The sequence below is a fragment of the Nansenia antarctica genome (assembly GCF_963989245.1).
Source record: "Nansenia antarctica genome assembly, chromosome: 7".
NCBI classification, from domain to species: domain Eukaryota; kingdom Metazoa; phylum Chordata; class Actinopteri; order Argentiniformes; family Microstomatidae; genus Nansenia; species Nansenia antarctica.
This window is the reverse complement of record NC_137677.1, coordinates 15,545,977-15,567,630: the sequence shown is the minus strand read 5'-3', so window position 1 is coordinate 15,567,630 and position 21,654 is coordinate 15,545,977. Positions and strand designations below refer to the sequence as shown.

Sequence of the window (21,654 nt, the reverse complement as noted above, 5' to 3'; positions counted from 1 at the left end):
GATATAAGGCTGTTATTTTTTGTTTTCTGTTAGAGGAGGAAAAATAGGGAGCCCTAGGAGAGTGCCATAGAGCGGCTCTTGACGGAGGAATGTGAGACGTTGGAAATTACTTTCCAAGACCTGGGATGGTTCTCTCTCCAGGGAGGGATTCTGGGTCAGGTCAGCTGACAACATCTCCCTCCTCGCAGAAAACATTCCCCAAAACCATGCCTATTCCCCAAACCTCTGATGGCATCTCCTGAAGGCATACTCCAAACCATTCTACCACTGCAAGTTCAGTGTCTGTTACATCCCCTATTACAGTCTGACTTGTTTAGTCAGGATTCTCAATACACTAGTTGTCATACACCCCCTCTCTTGAAACACACACACACACCTCCCCTGTCATCGTACTGCTAGCATGGACAAGAAATGTCTGTTCTCAGTACTCAAGGGACAGGGCACACACAACACAGTGCTTAAAATCCACGCACACACACACACACACACACACACACACACACACACACACACACACACCTCTCTAGCCTGAAAAACACCAATCTGATCCGCACAGCTTGTAAAATATATTGCATTTTAGACCTATAACAAAACATGTGCACAAACATGTACATTTTCAAGCCTGCAAACTGTGACACTTTAAAATAATGTGAAAAAAAATACTTTTTGTGCAATATGACAACCCTAGTTGACTATCTGTGCAGTATAGTACAGTGGATTGTGTACATAGCCTTTATGGATGTAAACCAGCTCCTTACCTTATTGTGATTTTATGCATCTATGCTTTTTCTAAAATGTGTTTTCTTTTTCCTTTCCTAACACCAGGGGAGCCACCCCTCCTAAATTTCGTTGTTTGGTACCTGTACTGTAGCAATGACAAATAAAGTCCATTCCATTCCATAGGCCAAAGCTTTTTTATACACTGTGTGGGAGCATGGCGCGTTCTGGCCTGCAGAGGGAGCCAGACTGCCGTTGGGAGGGGGTTAATGAGCTGATTACGGACAGGTGTCAGTGATCAGACTCGTTATCCCACTGGTCTATTTAACCTGTGTGTGTTTGTTCCCTCGAGAAAAGGAAGGAGGCAGGAAGTACCTGCCGCTTGGAGACACACCGTGAGACCGGGAGAGAGAGAGCCGGGCAAACTGAACGAGTCCCGAAAGGGGACGCTGCGGCGCAGTTTCCAGTGCGCTGGATTATTATTTGAAAAGACTCGCTCAGCACGTCAGTGACGGTGCTGAGCTATGCAAGGCATAAATAAATACCTATTCTGCAACAGTTCCTCTGTGTCGACCTCCCTCTGTGCTTAGAGACCTTTACACACACACACACACACACACACACACCTCTCTAGTCTGAAAAACACCATCCGATCCGCACAGCTCGTAAAATCTATTGCGTTTCAGACCTATAAAAGACATAGGCCACGGCCTCTTTACTCCTACATGGGACAAGCTGAGTCACGTGAGGCGAGAACAGAAGGCCACCCCACCTGTTCAGCACTCCTTCTACAGGGCCGCTTCTGTGTTTGTCCAGGTGAGGTGTGGTGGGCTCTGGGCCGGTAATGAGTAACAAAGTTCTGTTGATGAAACAGGGGAGCGAGAGTGGGAGCAGCAGGATGGCTAGTTACAGCTCTGCTCTGCTCTGCTCTGCTCTGCTCTGTTCTGTTCCCAACACTGGCCTATCCCCACCTCAACCAACACCTGCCTGCCTCCCATACCACACCTGCCTGCCTCCCATACCACAGCCCAGAAGGTAGGGCAGGCAACGCAACGAGTACCCTGGCTGGCACCATGGCATGGGAGGGCCTCTGAGATCTGCCCTTTGAGAGAGATGGAGGGAGGCAGAGAGAAGTAGAACAAATGGGAAAGGTGGAGGGGAAACGGGCGTGTTCAGAGAACAAGATGTGTTTCAGTGTTTCGCCCCACCTCTCTCTTTCACTGTGTCCTGAGCAAGTGCAAGTAAAAAAGGCCCTCCTGTTGTTCAGATAGAGAAAGGGTTAGGTTTGAGTCTAGGCCTCTCCCCTACTCATGAGACGGTAGAAGTACCGGGCAAACACAGATACGTACTGGGCAAACACATAGAGAGACAGAGAGTCGGCAGGAGCGCCTTGGAGCTCTGTGCATTTCACCAATACATCCTTCTACAAATAAACCAACTGTGTGAGTGTGTGTGTGTGTGTGTACTTTTAGCAGAACTGTAGTATTTGCAATAAAAGTAGACACACACACACAGACACACACACACACACACACACACACACAGCATGCAGGGGGACAGGAGGGACAATATTCCATAATAGGGTCAGCTTTCAAAGATTGTAAAAGGTGTGGGAACTACAAATACAACACTCCTGTTAAAAGTACACACACAACGTGCGGAGGGTCAAAGAACAATGACCAGATATTTCTAGTGCCTTTTTACCATTTATGGTTCAGCTAGTATGTAGGCCTACATCATCTATTAGGCTACATGTAGCCTACCTCATCAACTAAGTCATAAATGCCCTTGGTTTTCTGGAAGGGTCTGGGCACAGTTTCTTTACTGTTGGGTTGGTCCACCTGGCGTGATGCTTATGCATGATGTAGCCTATATGCAGGCAGGGACACATACTACGAACACACACAAACAGCCACAGCACACCATCAAGTTAAACAAAAGTACATTCATACAGTATCCAACTAAAGGAGACTTTTGTATAGATATTTTTAAAAGCTACATTATATTACATGATATATTATTATATATCATATATTACATGGAATTCCACTGCATGCTATTAAATGCAGTGTAATAGCATGCTACCACACATCCTTGAGCCTAAGCTGTTTGCAGATGAGATCTGTACCAGTGTTCACACTTCACATCAGTACAGGTGAGAGGGAGTGCGGATGTGGATATGCAGCATGTGTTGTTCAGACAGAGAAAGGGTTTGGGTTAGGTCTGAGTCTAGGCCTCTCCCGTTCTCATAAGACGGTAGAAGTACCGGGCAAACACAGATAAGTACCGGGCAAACACAGAGAGAGAAAGAGAGTGAGGCAGGAGCACTTTGGAGCTCTGTGCATTTCACCATTACATCCTTTTATAAATAAACCAACTGTGTGTGTGTGTGTGTGTGTGTGTGTGTGTGTGTGTGTGTATACTATTAGCAAAACTGTTGTATTTGCAATAAAAGTACACACACACAGAGGCACAGACACACACACACACACACACACACACACACACACACACACACAGACACAGACACAGACACAGAAACACACACACACACACACACACACACACACACAAACACTCAGCTAGTACATGTACCTCATCAACTGTTTTGGACTCTGGACAGGAGGGACAATACAGTCTCCACACAACCCCAGACATTTCTGTTTCCTACCTCTCCTTTCTTCCCATCTCTCCCTATCAGTCCCTGTCCCTCTACCTTTCTTCAGGTTACATCCCTTGTGGGTCTGTGTCATGGAGACAATAGGACTGACAGCCCATCCCCCTTCCAGCCTAGTATTTGTATTGCACGTTTGTTCTTACCGGGCTTTCAAGACAGCCCCCCCTCCCCTAACAGATCAGGACAAAACAGAATAGTTTTCAAAGCACAATCGCCAAATCGTCATCACTACCGTCGTCATCTTCCCTTTATTTATAAACAGCATGTAACCACTGTGTTTCAGCCATAAATAGGCTACAGAACGTTTTTATTAGTATATTTGCTTAAGGCCTTTCTGGTATTGAAAAGCTCGCATCAATGTTGCCAGACTGTCACGTAACATTGTGTTTTTAATTTATATCATGTTTTATGATATGTTTTATGTTTTATCACTATTTGCACTTCTGGTTAAATGCTAAACTGCATTTCGTTGTCTGGTACTTGAATCTAATCTATTTTCCTTAGCATATCTCCCTGCAGCATAACTCGTGCCAAATGTTACTCACTGGTGTACATGCAGGAAAGTACCACTTTATGCCATCTAAACTAAAGATGTTTAGTAGCTATGTAAATGTAAATGTAAAAAGTAGCTACATATAGCCCACTGACTGTGATGTCTCTGCATGGACCCGGAACTCGCTGATGAAGGTAGCAGTGCAACACTGCACCTGATCTGTCAGATGATGAAGATGATGATGGATGCTGCACCCATCTCTCCTCACACACAGAACCAGCGCTATGGCCATACATCCTATCAACTCTGAATACATCCTATCAACTCTGAATACATCCTATCAACTCTGAATACATCCTATCAACTCTGAACGACCAGCAGAAAACGGTACCCTCAGCTTCCATTGAGATCTAGTGTGTTGCGCTTACCTGTCCAGTGATGCCCGTTATGACAGCGACCTTCCTCGCCTTTTTCAGTTCTCCGTTCACACCGGAGCTGGAGGACGGTTCCGTGCATTGGGCCATTTTTTTAGGAGTGATTAAAAGTTTCGATCGTACCGACGTTGCTACTGATCAGGAGGGCAGTCACCGGAGCATCAGCACGGGAGCATCTGGAACTACTACAACATATGACGCACCAGGAACTGCCTGCAGAACAGCCAATGGAGAGACGCCTGGGATGAAACCAGCCAATGGAGAGACGCCTGGTATGAAGCGCAGAGACTTGTTCAGAAAGAGGAAGGTACTCTCGGTCTGGGAGTCTGCGCTCTACTATTGACAGCGCCGCCTACAAGAGGAGTCCGATTTTACATAGCGCTGTTACTTGTACTGTATCTTTCACTCCCTTTACGTTGAATGCAGTTGAAGTTTTCATTGGAATGTCATGTATCTCTTTCCAGACTTTTCATTAATCGATATCTACCTATGCCATTTCACTGAAGTATAACTCAGGCCTACTTGTGCTGTAGTACTGGGCTGCATGACCAAATCAGACAAACATCTAAGAAATCCAAACTTCTTTTTTAAAATGTATTTACATGTTTTTGGCTATAGGTCTTTATCAGAAAAACACACTGACTAGCCTACTGTAAATTAACTTACTGCATTTCGTTGTCTGGTACTTGTACTCTGCAAAGACAATAAAGTTGAATCTAATCTAATCTAAATTACAGGAGGCTATAATATTGTAACAGGTATGGCACCGCCTTTTGTAGATAACCCTGACCCTAACCCTTTAAGAGATACACTGTGTATGAAGGAAAACGGGCAGCAACAACTTCCTAAAGGAAGTACTTCCGTAAAGGAGTCATTTACTTGGTATCAGGCAGCAGAGCAAATAGCGTTTCCCCCTATGTTATATGCTAATCATAAACATCTCCATGTCTATGTTAATTGGTATGATGGTTCTTGTCACACTTACAGTAAAGGAATGGTTCAGGAATGGTTATTTTTGTGTGTTTAAGTTGTCCTCATAGGCCAGTAGAAAGCCTTTGCTGTAGTAGCAAAGTGGAGAACGGAGAACCTATGACCTATGAGGACAACACAGGGTATGATGATTGATATTTTACCTAAACATGAAAATATATTGAACCATTCCTTTAACTTCAATCATCACTGGGTGTGGTGAAACCAATTCCTGATTGTTAAATGGACTGCACTTATATAGCGCCTTATTCCAAACCGCTTTATGATGTCCTCTCATTCACCCATTCACACACACATTCACACCCCAATGGCGGCAAACTACCATGCAAGGCGCCGACCCGCTCATTGGGAGCAATTTGGGGTTCAGTGTCTTGCCCAAGGACACCTCAAGACATGGCCAGCCAGGGATCGAACTGCCGAACCGCAGGCCTTGCAATTATTAGACGACGGCTCTACCTCTTGAGCCACAGCCGCCCCACCCTGAGCCACAACCCTCCCACGGTTCAGTGGTTCAGTTTCATATCATATCATATCAGCAGCCTATAGATCGATCCATATACTGTCTATCATGGTGCTCAGAATGGCAGGGTTGGGGTGGTGGAGTGGGTTGGGGGGTAGCCTTGGCATTTTATTGGGTGTGAGATTATCTGTGTGTCTTATGTTTGTTGAATAATTTCTGAATATCATGCTGAGCATAGATGTACACATTCCTTTTCAAGGAGAATGTCTGGACAGGACGTGCCAGTCCTTCATCCCAGAGAGAGAGAGCAAGAGTCACTGGTTGAGGGAGAGGGACAACTATGATCCTATCAGTTTGACAGACATGGGACTCCAGTAAGAACAACAGTCTAGAAATAGTACCGATGTAACAAAACCAGGAATCGAATGAAAACCCGACCCCTGTGTCTTTATGTCAGGCAAGGGGGATATACACAGGGACATAAAGACGGAGAGTGTGGTGGTCCATTATGGCTCAATCACCTCAGTGACAGCTCTATGTCCTCCATAGTGAATAGCTTGATGGCACGCATGCACACACACACACACACACACACGCATGCACACACACACGCACGCACGCACGCACGCACGCACACACACACACACACACACACACACACACACACACACAATAAAAGAGGTGAAGTGAAGACAATTATCTTACACTTTTGATTGTGATTATTTTTTCTATATTCCCTATGCTCACGATATGATGTGAAAACGTTGTGTCAGGACAGACTGAAAACATTGTTGGCCTATATTGGACATAACCATGCCTTAGGCTACATGCATCCTCAAACCACACCATAGACAAATAATGAATGGTCCCTGAGGTCCAAGACCTTAACTGTGGCGTCATTTCTGTGTGTGTACACACACTCTGTGTGTGTGTGTCTGTGTTTGTTTGATTGTGTAAATATGTGTAAGTGTGTGCAAGGATCAAAGTTTGACTATAAAACATTATACAGTTTGTATGTGATCTGTCTACCCAGTCTGTGTATGTGAGTGCATGATGATCATATCCTGAGAGTGTGTGGTCCCGGATGTGGCCATGGGTTGAGAACCCTCAGCTGTAAATAATCTCTGTTCAAATACAGCTGACCTTACCTTCTCAGGAAACCAAGAGGCAAAGTAATTTGACACAGTGCTTACTGACTAGAATATGTATTTTGTATAACCCCATTGTTAATAGCTGAAAAAAATACTCAACACACAAAGGTTTATAATTAATTATTTTACATTTTTTGCATTTAGCAGACGCCTTTATCCAAAGCGACTTACAACAAATACATTTGTCTAAGTAAGTGAATCATCTATCCATCATTCATCGCAAGAAAAAGTAATCTATGCTCTGGACAAAGGCCATTGGCAGTCAAAATGCTAGAAGGAAGAATAAAATATATATATATATTTACAGTGGGGTAGAGGGGACAGAGAGGTTTCAGGAGGCACGGTCAACTACGTTGCAGTAGTCAAGGTGGGAGATGATGACCAATGCCTGGATCAAGAGCTGAGCTACTTCTCTGGTGAGGAATAGACGTATCCTTCTGATGTTGTAGAGAAAGAATCTGCAGCCGCTGTGATGTTTGCCGCACAGGATAAGTGGTTGTCAAGGATCACCCCCCTCCTTATAATTGTGTTCTGTTTTGGTCCTCACAGATTGCTGCTGAGTTCATGCGTCTTTTGTCTGCTGACGTTCACAAGTCCTTCCTTTGTGGACTCGACCGGTATTTGCCAAGACTGATCGAGGTATACAAAGCACGAGATAGCCGCATCACAAAGCTTCACAGTCTGCTTGATTCTCTGGATTCTGAAGTAAGTGAAGAAGTAACACCTATTACAAACACAATTCAACTAGTCTCTAGGCATTCTGTCTACACTGCAACTCTGCAGTCTTACAAAAAACATAATTTGGGCAGCCAAGTTGTTGTTGGAAGCTGTCTGTCTTGATCTGTCTCAAATTTTCTTGATGCCAGTTTTTATGTTGTTGCAGAACTCCAACTAGAACAGAAGATAAGAACAGAAGAACATAAACACTTACCAATGTGTTCAAGTCAAGTCAGGTTTATTTATATAGCACATTTACAACGACAAACAGCCGACCAAAGGGCTTAACAGATAAAACACTGGTAAAAAGAAAACAAATTTTAAAATACACAAAAACAAAGTGCAATACAGAATACAACAGGTGCAGAAATAAAAGTGCAGTTGTCGGGAGGCAGGCTCAACTCAGGTCAAAGGCCAGGGAAAAGAGGTACGTTTTAGCTACGGTTTTAAAAGCATCGACTGTTACGTGGGATTCTAGTGTTTGGACCCAGATGTAGTGCAGAACACAGGAGTCGGAATGCAGGGGGGTATTCCATGTACCGTAATTAAATCTGATCCAGGTTTAAATCAGATCTGGGCGCTAATTTCAGCTTGCGTTCAGTTCCATCAATAATTTGCTTCTTGGTTGCTATGCAACCAATCCTTCTGAACAAACCTGGGCTGGTTTAGGTAATACGTGTGTCAAAAATGTCTCACAGGCGGAAACTACATCCCGAACGACAGTTCCGTCAAGTATCTTTTAGGAAATATTAGTTTCCACTTTTTACGAGATAGATAGATAGTTTGACTGTGTATAGATAGATAATTTGATATTTTGAAAGTGTGATTGATCGATAGATAGATAGATAGATAAATAAAAAAGTGTAAAAAAAAAAAAAGGTACTTTACTATCAACTTGCATTGCCATTATCACAGATGTGTTTGGTGCAGGGGTTAAGGCAGCCAGCTGGAGGTCCGAAGGTTGCTGGTTTGATACTTGATTTAATTTATTTATTTTTATTATTTTTTTACATTTAACCGAAGCCTTCATGCAAATCGATTTACAATATATATATATATATATATATCTCTGTTTAAGTGAATCATCTATCCATCAGTAATCATAAGAAAAAATTATCTATGCCAAATCCAGGGTCCAGTTAGAAGAACATCATTTACTACATTTACATTTACATTTTTGGCATTTAGCAGACGCCTTATTCCAAAGTGACTTACAATCAATACATTGCATGTGAATCAGCAGTCCACCATTCGTTGCAGGAAGAGTACTATTCTGTTCCCACTGCGCGTAACCAGGGCGCAACTTCCACAGATAGCGAACACACACTGACACATAAATGAATCTTCAGACGCTGGAGTAAAGTTTAGTTCTTTACTCAACCCTCAGAAACATGAGTGGTCGTTTGGTTATTTTGTAAAACTGTAAATAAACATAAGAGTACAATTACTGTAATGCTCAAAACTATACTGTTACACTTTCAACATCAACAGTATGTAGCCAACCTAGGGTTGCCACCCGTCCCTTAAAATACGGAATCGTTCCGTATCGGACAGTTAAAAGATGCGTCCCGTTTTGAACCAATACGGAACGCTGTTTGTTCCGTATTTTCAATCCACCCACATTGCGTGATTCCGCCAATATATCATACAGAGCTGCCAAGTCTTTTATTTTAAAAATTCCTTTAAATAAAGCTACCGGACACGAGTTTCGTGGCATCTTTCTGCACGCGCGTTAACTTGAGTCTGCAATCGAAGCGGGAGGCGCGCGCTGCTGGAAGAACCTGTGTTCACGCGAGCTGCATGTAAGTCTTAGAACGTAGCAAGCAATGTTGCCAGATTGGGCTACTTTTGGTCACACTGGACGGGTGGATTCGGCAGCTTTTAGACTGGTTGGGCTGGAAATTGTCAATTCCGTCTGGCAACCCTGGTTGCAAAATATGTGCATACGTATCTGGTAGCCTGGTACTTTCAAATCACAAGTTGTTTCATCCTCTGTTCTCTTTTTCGGGGTGATGGAGGAGAGATTGGCAGTGAAATATCCATGATGGGACTTTGCTCATCATCCTCCGTCCTCACACTCATGTTTTCCCCCTCCATTAATCTTCTGTTATTCAACACGAGTGTGAAAACGGATTGTATCCTTTATCTCAAAGACACTATGGCATACCGTTTCTTAAATAGGCCTATTCACTTAATATTCACTTAATTTGGGTGAGATGATAGGCCTACTTTGCAACTTTAGAGTTTTGGTAACTGTTTTTTGTTTCTCTACTGTAACATAATATAGGCTAACATTGTTATTATTATTATTATTATTATTAATAATAATTACAATGTACAATACAAATACAACAATTGGGGGTCCCTCAAAAAAAAATCACCAGTCATCGGACCCAGGAAAAACCCTGGTATGTCCTGTATAACATGATAGCCATCTATGAGCAATGCACTGTATATACGATGATGATCAAGGGTCTTTCTGCTGCTGACCAAGGGGCTGAGTCCTGTTGATGGGGCCCACTTTTCTTTTAGACTCTGTGGGCTACTGTATTTGTTTATTAAGACTTACATAAATATGATATATTGTCTGAATTTGTCTTGTTTTATCAAATGTTCCAATAATTTAAATTTGTTGTGCTGGTTTATTATGAACTACATGTAAAATTGCAGGAAACTAGCACAAATAATTGTGTGGGAGAGAGGGGCCGCCGCTGCCAAAACGTGCACAGTTTTGGGTCGCTCCACCGCCAAAAAATCTCACTCCAAACTTTTGGTGAAACTTGGCAGCCCTTAAGGCTTTATTGAAACGATGTTTAACTTATGATTTACTAGCACTGGCGCCCCCACCCCGCCCTTGGGCCCGTGGTGGTCGTGGTCCCGAGGAGCGGGGCCCCTACTGCGAGTGGTGTCCCTTATTTCTCTGACTGAAAGGTGGCAACCCTACATATAACATCAATATAGCAATACAAATAGTTATACTTAAATAATATAAGCTATGTATTTATAAACATATACATTATACATTGTAGTTAAACAAGAAAAGAAAAGGCAACTTACAAGCAAAGCCTTTTCCAGGGCAAGAATGTAAACAAAGAGATTCTCCGGAGCTTTTCCTCTCAACTAGCTGCTGCTACGAGCTATCATGTCTGAACAGTGTGCTCACGTCATGTGACTAATGTTCGTCATGTGACTAATCAAAACCGAAACTGAATAAAGGCAGTAACAAATGTAATGTCATAAAATGTCCACTAGATGTCTCTAAAATGAAAACCTAAGAAACCATGACACTCCCCGTCTGGTATGGAGGAAATACCACTATGAACTAACTCAGGGATACTCAGTCCTTTGGCGACATGAGAAGCACTGTCTCAGATATTGGTCTCAAGAACGTTTTAGCCGTCTGTGATGTCCGAACTGGACTTGTAAGTAATAATAGTAGATAGAGAACGTGGTCCATCAAACGCAGGTTTATTCTTTACAGCATGAGTATAGCAGCGAACTACTCAACATAACTTCTCAGCATGAATGAGTATGGCAGCCAACTACCCAGCATACACTTCAACTTCCTCCCTAGTCTAACACGTGATTCCGTCTTAAAGGGCAGGACACAACATTTCCCCCTTTCTGGAAAAGAGTTACTTGTACTAACAACAAGGCAAGCAAAAAAAAATGAAATGGTAGATTCAGCATGTATAAACAAAACAATATCACATTACCCAATCAATATCACATAAGGAAACTTAAATATTATTAATCTAGGTAATGACAGTCTAATACAATAACAATAGACCAAAGTAGTGCAAACAGTATAAGTGCAACAATCCCCATACAACAGGAATACAATTCAACAACTGTCAGTGACCCATTATTAGGCTATTCAAGAGACATAGTCCTTTAGCCATCCAGACCTCTGGATATTACGTCTAGGCCTGGGTGAATGATCAACCACAGGCTCTACAGTGTCTCCGTCTGTGGTTGCGGCAGTGTCTGGGAAAGCAGTGAGATGAGAGGCATTCCAAGTCTTTCCATCACTCAGAATGTATGTGCTGTCCCCCACCTTCTTGCTTATGGTGAGAGGATCACTGTACCTTCTGTGACCTTTCATCACATGCAGAGGATTCTTAACCCGCACTTTGTCCCCTTTTTGAAAAGCAGGAGGACGTGCACCACGTTTGGCATCAGTGTAGGCCTTCATCTTGCGCTGTCGTTCACTGACTCTGTGGCGAGTGTTCATCGTCGCCGGAGTACACTCAGGAGCAGGAGGTAACAGAGTCAGCTTGGTTCGCATGGGCCGACCGTGGAGCAGTTCAAAAGGAGATGAACCAGTAGTAGCAGTAGCAGTAGTAGCAGTAGCAGTAGCAGTAACAGTAGCAGTAGCAGTAGCAGTAGCAGTAGCAGTAGTAGTAGTAGTAGTAGTAGTAGTAGTAGTAGTAGTAGTAGTAGTAGTAGTAGTAGTAGTAGTAGTAGCAGTAGTAGTAGTAGTAGTAACAGTAGTAGTAGTGTCAGTGGGTGCTGGAGCCTCAGCGATGGCCTGTATGCGTACAGTGTCTGGAAGCAGACCATCAGCAGAGACAGTGTGACCCAGGAATGGTAGACTGGGCTCACGGAAACGGCATTTGTCGTTATTAAGCTGCAAGCCAGCAGATTTCAGACGTTGCAGGGTAACTTTAAGAGCCTCGTCATGTGTGTGCCTGTCACTGCCATGTATGATGACATCATCAATGTAGTACTCCACACCCGGCAGGTCAGCGAGAATGATGCTCATCATCTTCTGAAAGGCAGCTGGCGCTGATGCCAGTCCATATGGCACACGGCAGAACCGATACAGTCCATCATGGGTGATGAATGCCGTTAGGTCGCGTGACTCCTCAGCAAGAGGCACCTGGTAGTAGGCGTTAGCCAGGTCAATGGATGAGAAGATGGTGGAGCCTTTCAGGCTGGAAAGGAGCTCATCCATATGAGGCAGTGGAAAGGCGTCAATAATGACCGCCTTATTGGGCTCACGCAGGTCGACACACATCCTTATTTTTCCAGTCTTCTTTTGTATGACGACAATGGGGGACACCCAAGCAGAGGCGTCGACAGGTTCGATCACTCCAGCAGCGAGTAAGCGCTTCAGTTCATCAGAAACTGCGTCTCTGACAGACAGCGGTAGCCGGCGCAGCTTTTGGCGTACCGGTGTGACAGAGGAATCGACCTTCACGCGGTGCACAAAGTTTTCTGCACACCCTACAGCAGCGGGAGCAGATGCAGTAGTGCACTGGAGCACAGGAGTAGGCAGAGATGCAGAGTCATTAGGAGGCACCACTTTGTTGTTTGCAATATGCACACTTAACACAGTCATTAGGTCCCTCCCCATCAGTGAGGTCCCCCTCTCCACAATGAAGAAGGTACCTGGAGCAGTGCGGCCATGGAGAGAAACATCAGCAGACATGCACCCCAGCACTGGAATGCTGGTTTTAGAGTAAGACACCAGCCTGGCAGTCGGTTCAGTAAGTGGAATGTTTTTAAAGTACTGTGCGTAGATGCTCTGTGGCAGTATAGAGACAGATGAACCAGTGTCAACCAGCAATTCCACTTTACTGGACTGTGAGTGTTCTGAAATAATCTCCACAGTGCATGTGATCTTATCACTATTACGTGCAGAATGTTCAGTATATAACACTGTAAATTCAGGGAGATCAACCTCACGTACCTCCTTGGTGTGTGTCTGTGTACTGCGACACACCTTGGCAAAGTGACCCACTCTGTTGCATTGTCTGCATGTAACTGATGCAGCTGGGCAGTTAGTTGCATTAGCTAAATGTCCATCTGATCCACAGCGGTAACATGTTTTCCGCTGTGAAGCCTCCCTAGGCTTTGTACGCTTACCCCACTGTCCCCCTTTTCGTTGTGGAGTGTGCTGCACCGCCTGCACAGATGCAGCCCGCGGCTCACAGAAGGCCTTAGCTTGCTCCGTAGCAGCCTCAATCTGTGTAGCAGTTGTCATGGCCCTTTCCAGTGTAAGTTTATTGTCCATCAAAAGTCTTTCACGGATCCGCGGGTTGTGTAGATGTTCAACTAGCTGATCACGGATCGCCTCATCCGCACGATCGCCATAGTCGCACGTAGCTGCAAGTCCACGTAGTGCAATCACATACTGAAGGACCGTTTCATTCTGCATCTGTACTCTCTTACGGAAAGCATGGCGTTCAGCAACAGTGTTTGTCTTGGGCACAAAGTACTCCTCCAACGCAGTCATTGCAGTGTCGTAATCTGCACCTGTGTTCGGGAGCGAGTAGAAGAGACGCTGTCCCTCGGTGCCCAGGCAGTGTAGTAAGACGGCTCTACGCCGTGCAGCAGGCCAAGCATTACCGCTAGCATTGATGACCAGCAAATAGTTCTCAAAAATTCGCCGCCATGTCTTGAATGGAATGGTGGGCTCACTAGGCGCAGGCAGGAAAAAACAGGGAAACGGCACGTTTACAGCCATTGTAAAAAACTAGTAAACTCCGATTACTCGTCGCCAATTGTGATGTCCGAACTGGACTTGTAAGTAATAATAGTAGATAGAGAACGTGGTCCATCAAACGCAGGTTTATTCTTTACAGCATGAGTATAGCAGCGAACTACTCAACATAACTTCTCAGCATGAATGAGTATGGCAGCCAACTACCCAGCATACACTTCAACTTCCTCCCTAGTCTAACACGTGATTCCGTCTTAAAGGGCAGGACACAACACCGTCCCATGTTTGGTGATCTTCACTTCGATTCTTCTGATCTTCCCGTCCTTGTCAGGGAATGTCTGGCTGACTAGTCCTAAGGGCCAGTCGTTGCGCTTAGCTTGAGCATCTTTGAGAAGGACCAAATCCCCTACTTTAAGGTTCGGACGTTCCTCTTGCCACTTGCTGCGACTCTGTAGTGTCGTGAGGTATTCATGTCTCCATCGGCTCCAGAAAGTATTTGCAAGGTGTTGAACCTGTTTCCACTGCTGTCTGTGGAGGTCCATATCACTAAAATTTCCCGGAGGAGGAAGTGGAGTGCACATCTTCTGCGTAAGAAGCATAGCTGGTGTTAGAAGAAAAGGAGAGTCTGGATCCATTGAGATGGGGGTGAGAGGTCTGGCGTTGATTATGGCTGTAACCTCTGCCATCAGGGTGGAGAGAACTTCATGAGTCAGGCGAGAAGGGCAAGCCTTGAGCAACATGGAGTCAAGTATGCGCCTTGATATCCCTATCATCCTTTCCCAGGAGCCTCCCATGTGGGATGAATGAGGTGGGTTGAAGACCCATGAGCAGCCCTCTTCTCCCAGGTACTTTCGAATGCTAGGCATGTTGGGGTCGGTCAGCAGAATGTTCAGCTCTCGGCATGCGCCTGTGAAATTTGTTCCACAATCTGATCTAATCTGTTTGGCAGGTCCTCTTAGACTAAAGAACCTGCGTAGCGCATTGATAAAGCATGATGTGTCCATTGACTCAATCAATTCGATGTGGACAGCGCGCGTACTTAGACATGTGAAAAGAACAGCCCATCTTTTACTGTTTGCCTGTCCTCCTCTTGTGCGTCTTGTGCTTACATGCCAGGGGCCGAAGACGTCCAGTCCCACGTAGGTGAATGGGGGTTCAGTACTCAGGCGATCAACAGGTAGGTCGGCCATCATCTGTTCCGTCACTCTGCCTCTGAGCTTCTTGCAGGTTACACAGTCGTGAAGGATGCCTTTGATCAGTCGTCTTGCTCCCATGATCCAGTACCCTGCAGTGCGGACAGCGCCTTCGGTAAAGACTCGGCCTTGGTGCATCACCCTTTGGTGATGGTGTTCCACAAGTAGCTTTGCGATGTGTTTCCGTCCCGGAATAACAAGAGGGTGTTTTTCCTTGTAGGCGAGATCTGAATGTCTGAGCCGTCCCCCTATTCTCAGGAGGCCTTCTTCGTCACAATAGGGATTGAGTTTCTTCAGAGGACTACTTCTTGAGATGTCCTTTCCACTTGCTATGCACGCAAGTTCGTCCTTGTAAGCCTCTCCTTGCACGCATTTGATGATGATGAGTTCAGCTTTTGTCAGTTCTTCAGCTGTGCGAGGCTGCTTGCAGTGATGCCATGAACTGCAAGTTTGATCCTGATCTTTGCTGGTAGCCTTACAGGATTCCACGATGTGGATGAGTGAACTTGTTGCTCTCACAAGTCGCTTCCATGAGGAAAAACGCTCGAATCTGTGAGATCCAAGGTGTGTTCTGTCGTTGGGCAGGTTGGTGATGTGTGCCCGCACCTCTATGTCTGAGTCCGGGTTGATGAGGTCAAAGACTTCAGGTGATGATGGTTCCTCTACTTGTAGCAGAAACGTTGGTCCTCTAAGCCAGGTTGTCTCACCTAGCATAGCTGCAGGCACAGAACGTGTGCCAAGGTCAGCTGGGTTATGGCTTGTGGAGATGTAGTGCCACTGGGTTGGTTCAGAAGACCGCCGTATACGCTGCACTCTGTTGCTCACATATACATAGAACCTTCTTGTCTGGTTGCTAATGTATCCTAGGACAACTCGGCTATCTGTATAGAACTTGACAGCATCCAGAGCTATATCTAGCTCGCTTGTGACTAGCTCAGCGACTTCCACACCCAACACGGCAGCTCCCAACTCCAATCTTGGGATAGTGTGAGCCGACTGTGGAGTTAACTTAGCTTTTCCAAGGACAAATCCTACTTGACATTTTTGCTCAACATCAATTACTTGGAGATAGGCGACTGCTGCAATAGCCTTCACTGAAGCGTCTGAGAACACGTGTAGCTCCTTTCTTATGGCTGTTGAGATTGTAGAAGCAGAATAGGTTCTTGGGATCTCCAACTGCCTGAGGTCTTGAAGAGAGCTTCTCCAAGCGTTCCACTCATCTTCCCTTTCTGGAGGAAGAGGAGAGTCCCAGTCGGAGGCTTCGTTTGTGAGCTCTCGTAACAGGATCTTTCCCTGTATCGTAACTGGTGCAACGAATCCAAGTGGATCGAAGAGGCCGTTGACAGTAGCTAGAACACCCCTACGTGTGAAAGGCTTTGTGGATTCTGCTACTTGAAACGTGAAGACATCTTTCTTCAGATCCCAACTCACTCCAAGGCTCCGTTGAATAGGAGTGGGATCGACATCCAAGTTTAGGTCTTTGAGTCCCTTTGCTCGGTCCTCAGCAGAGAATGCTTCCATAACCTCCTGGCTGTTGGAAGCAACTTTGTGAAGTCGCAGGTTCGACACAGCAAGCATCTCCTGTGTCCGCTTCAGTAGGTCGATGGCTTCACGTGCTGTGGGCCTTGACAGGAGTCCGTCGTCAACGTAGAACTCTCTTTCGATGAACTGTTTGGCGTCAGACCCAAATTCTTCTTCACCATGAGCTGCAGCACGTCTGAGACCATAGATTGCCACCGCAGGAGAGGGACTGTTCCCGAATACGTGAACCTTCATGCGGTACTCACATATGTCGTTCCTAGGATCGTTGTCCTCGTACCACAGAAAGCGGAGAAAGTTCCTGTGGTCTTCTTTCACAACGAAGCTGTGAAACATTTGTTCTATGTCCACAGTGACAGCGATCGGTTCTCGTCTGAATCGCACCAGTACTCCTAAGAGGCTGTTATTTAAGTCCGGACCAGAAAGGAGAACATCGTTCAGTGACACGCCTTTCCATTTTGCACTGGAATCGAAGACGACTCGAATCTGGCCTGGCTTCTGAGGGTGATAAACCCCGAAGATAGGTAAGTACCAACATTCTTGTCCGTTCTCCAATGTAGGAGCCAGCTCAGCATGATCACGGTCGAAGATGTTCTGCATGAACGCGATGAAGTGCCTCTTCATCTCGGGCCTTTTCTCCAGTGTGTTTTGAAGAGAGGTAAGTCGTGTGAGGGCCTGGCCTCGGCTGTGAGGGAGTTGCTGACGTGGTGTTCTGAATGGCAATGGTGCCACCCAGCTGTTGCAGTCATCCATATACATTTCTTTGTCCATGACCTTTAAGAACAGTCTGTCTTCAATAGAGAGTCCAATCTTGTTGTCATCCTCGGACGTGTTGAAGATGGTGCTCCCTAAGTTGCATTCCCGGATACTGTGGGTGCCTTGCGCTGGGGCAATCTGATGTGCTGGCTTCGGAACATATTGCTCCTTCACCTGGATCCTGTTCGGACATGGGCTGAAGAATGAAGGGCGTTGGTTCTCAAGCACATTGGTGCGGTAGCTTTGGATGTCTGAAGGCTTGTGGGCTGCCTCTAGGCAGACTTCTCCTATGATGACCCATCCCAGGTCGAGTCGTTGTGCGTAGGGGGCGTCATGTGGACCGTTCCGTTGCTCCCGCACTTTATGAACTCTAAGGATGTCTCGGCCTAGCAAGAGAAGGATCTGTGCTTTAGAATCCAAAGGTGGTATACCATATGCTATGGGCTTGAGGTGGGAATGATGCAACGCTGCTTCTGGCGTAGGTATCTCAGCTCTTTCGGTGGGAATGTTGTTACACTCTATTAGTGTAGGTAGTGTCACTGTTGTAGCTCCATCCACAGATTCCACCACAAAGCCTGTGGCTCTCCTTCCTGTCATCTGAGTTGTACCTGCACATGTACGAAGTGTGAATGCTGAATCTGACCCCTTGATGTGGAACATATCAAAGAATTCAGACCGTGCAAGCGACCTGTTGCTTTGGTCATCCAGCACAACGTATGCTCTGGTTGCTCTCTCTGGGTGTGCTTCTGGGAATATATTCACCAGGCAAATCTTCGAGCAAGATCTGCCGCTTTGACCCTCTCCACAGACTTCTGTGCAATTTGAGGTGACTGAAGATTGGTCTGATCCTCCTTCTCCCTCCCCGCCATCCTCAGATGGGGCTGAAGGCGGAGGTCCTGGATGAAGAGCCGTGGTGTGGCTGTTACTCTCACATTCCATGCACTTGATGGCTGTGGTGCAGTTCTGGGCTAGATGAGTAGTTGTGGAACAACATCTGAAGCAGACACCGTTGTCTTTGAGGAAGGCCTTGCGCTCCTCGAGGGGCTTGCTTCTGAAACCTCTGCAGCGTGTTAGGGGGTGTGGCTTCTTATGGAGAGGGCATAGTTTTTTTATGTCCACTGCTGTTCGGCCTGAACCGTCTTGTGTGTCTTTCTCGTGAGAGACATCTGTCTTATGTGCAGAGACCATGCTCTTACTTTGTCTCTTGAATGGCTGCTCTGACTTCATCTGGGCTGTGTTACTCATCGATAGCCTGAAGCTTGGGTCATTGCGAGCTCGTGCCTCTTTGGTGATGAACTCGCAGAAGAATGTGAATGGGGGAAAAACTACCTGTCGCTCAGCTTTGTATCTGGAACCCTGTGATATCCATTTCTCTTGGATGTTGTAGGGCAACTTGTCTACGATGGGCAAAATGCCGCGTGAAGTGTCCAGATAGCTCAAACCAGGCAGGTAACCTTCGAACATGGCTGCTTCCAACTCTTGGAGAAGGTCACTTAGCTCTCTCAGCTTCACAGGATCTTTATTGCTGATCTTTGGGAAGTTCTCCAGCCTGTCGAAGAGGGACTTTTCAATTACCTCTGGAGACCCGAAGCACTCTTCTAAGCGTTCCCAAGCTTTGCATAGACCTTGAGATGAATGACCTACATGTACTGCTCTTATTCGTTTCACGTGCTTTGCAGATTCACTCCCTAACCACTTAATCATGAGGTCCATCTCTTCATTAGCACTGAGTAGTAGTCCGTCAATGGCGTTCTTGAAGGACGACTTCCATGCCCAGTAATCTTCTGGGTGATCATCGAACTTGGTGAGACCGGAGGTTACGAGGTCTCTGCGTGCTAGGTACCGAGCCACATCACTGATGTCGCTTGTGTCACCGCTTCCTGTTGGTTTGTATGGTGAACCCTTGGGCCTGCTGGGTGTGGGCTGCTCTGATGAGGGCTGCTCTGATGTCTTTGGCCTACTAGGTCGCAGTGATGGAGAGCTGTGCTCATGCTTCACAGTGGAGGAGTGCTGTCTCTCGTATGAAACAGTCAGACGCTGTCTGGGTGGTGAGGAGGATCTCAGCCTATGGACTATCGGTTCCAGATTGGCTATAGAGTCCTTAACATCTTCGGCAGATAGTGGTAGCTGTGACTGTTGTTCTACGTACTGGCGTGTGCGGTCAACAGTGGCATGAATGACAGCTTCGATACCGTTGTTTTCTTCCTCCGCTGCTGCTTCAAGAACATTAGCTTCAGCGATGGCTTCTGCCACTTCTTTCTCATGCAGCAAGTTCTTTAATTTTGCTTCCATTTGGGCTTTTTCGATCATAATCTCTGATTCCATGTTTTGCATAGCCAGCACGTGTGCGTGCTACTTCCACTTTGACACGTGCATTGACAGCTGCCCTACTGGCTGTTGATTTAAAAGACCTAGATGTGCTAGAGGCCACTGACCTTGTCTCAGCATTGCTCAACTCTTCCATCATGAATATTGCTGTGTGCTTGGCGTGAGCAAGGATGATGGGGAGCAGTGCTTGCGCTGAAGATCTCTCTCCTTGAGTCGATCCGCCCGCTGAGTGGTTGCTTTTTTACTATTCTGTTCCCACTGCGCGTAACCAGGGCGCAACTTCCACAGATAGCGAACACACACTGACACATAAATGAATCTTCAGACGCTGGAGTAAAGTTTAGTTCTTTACTCAACCCTCAGAAACATGAGTGGTCGTTTGGTTATTTTGTAAAACTGTAAATAAACATAAGAGTACAATTACTGTAATGCTCAAAACTATACTGTTACACTTTCAACATCAACAGTATGTAGCCAACATATAACATCAATATAGCAATACAAATAGTTATACTTAAATAATATAAGCTATGTATTTATAAACATATACATTATACATTGTAGTTAAACAAGAAAAGAAAAGGCAACTTACAAGCAAAGCCTTTTCCAGGGCAAGAATGTAAACAAAGAGATTCTCCGGAGCTTTTCCTCTCAACTAGCTGCTGCTACGAGCTATCATGTCTGAACAGTGTGCTCACGTCATGTGACTAATGTTCGTCATGTGACTAATCAAAACCGAAACTGAATAAAGGCAGTAACAAATGTAATGTCATAAAATGTCCACTAGATGTCTCTAAAATGAAAACCTAAGAAACCATGACAAGTACTCTAGCTCGGGCCCGGGGCCACTGATAGAAGGAAAAACCTTCTCCCTATTATCGCCTTCTACTAAAACTTTTTTTTTCTTTTTTTCTGGAGAAACTGAGAAACAGTACAAGGGGGGCAATAGAAGTTCTTAGGGACACAGTAGAGGGGAAAGCGGGTGTCTTTAGGAGACGTAGTGGTGAGGGTCAGAAGATGTCTCAGGAAGAGCAGTTAAGATGTAACCTGAAGAGATGGGTCTTCAGTCTATGGCGGAAGATGGGTAGTGACTCTGCCGTTCTGACAGCCGTTGGGAGCTCATTCCACCAGCGGGGAGCCAGTGTTGTGAAGAGACGTGATCGGGCAGCCCGACTGCTGTGTAGAGGAGGTGGGGCCAGTCGGCCAGCCGAGGTGGAGGAGCGGAGTGAGCGGGCAGGGGTTTGGGGGGTTACCATTTCCTTCAGGTAGGCAGGGGCTGTCCCTTTAGCTGCCTGGTATGCAAGCATCAGCTTCTTGAATCTGATGCGAGCTGCTATCGGGAGCCAGTGCAGGGTGCGAAGGAGAGGGGTGACATGCGAGTATTTGGGGAGGTTGAATACCAGCCGGGCAGCAGCATTCTGGATGAGCTGCAGAGGTCTAATGGCTGAAGCGGGGAGCCCAGCCAGGAGTACATTGCAGTAATCCAGGCGGGAGATGACCAGTGCCTGGGTCAAGAGTTGCGCTGCCTCATTTACTACTCAGAAAGGCTTCAAACACCATTGTAAACGTGTCAGTTCTTGTAAATTAGCCTACACCATCATTTTAGGAGGTGAGTTGAGTTGAGTTAAGTTGTTGATGCAACAAAATGTGCATATATTTTTACTAGAAAATATGTTGACAGATGGGGCTACTTGAACATGGCCTTTTAAATTGGAGAAACTTAATTGAAATGACTTGAGATCCTTTCCTGG

The 21,654-nt window shown here is 45.7% G+C and overlaps 1 protein-coding gene across 1 annotated transcript in view; it reads right to left on the bottom strand.

The window, feature by feature from the left end:
• gmds (GDP-mannose 4,6-dehydratase) overlaps window positions 1–4,430 on the bottom strand; it is a 118,259-nt gene extending 113,829 nt beyond the window's left edge. Inside the window, exon 1 of the mRNA XM_080536160.1 lies at window positions 4,316–4,430. Within this exon, the coding sequence (XP_080392286.1) occupies window positions 4,316–4,411 (96 nt within the window). The 5' untranslated portion in view covers window positions 4,412–4,430. The remainder of the gene's footprint in view (window positions 1–4,315) is intronic.
• Between the last annotated feature and the right edge of the window lie 17,224 nt (window positions 4,431–21,654).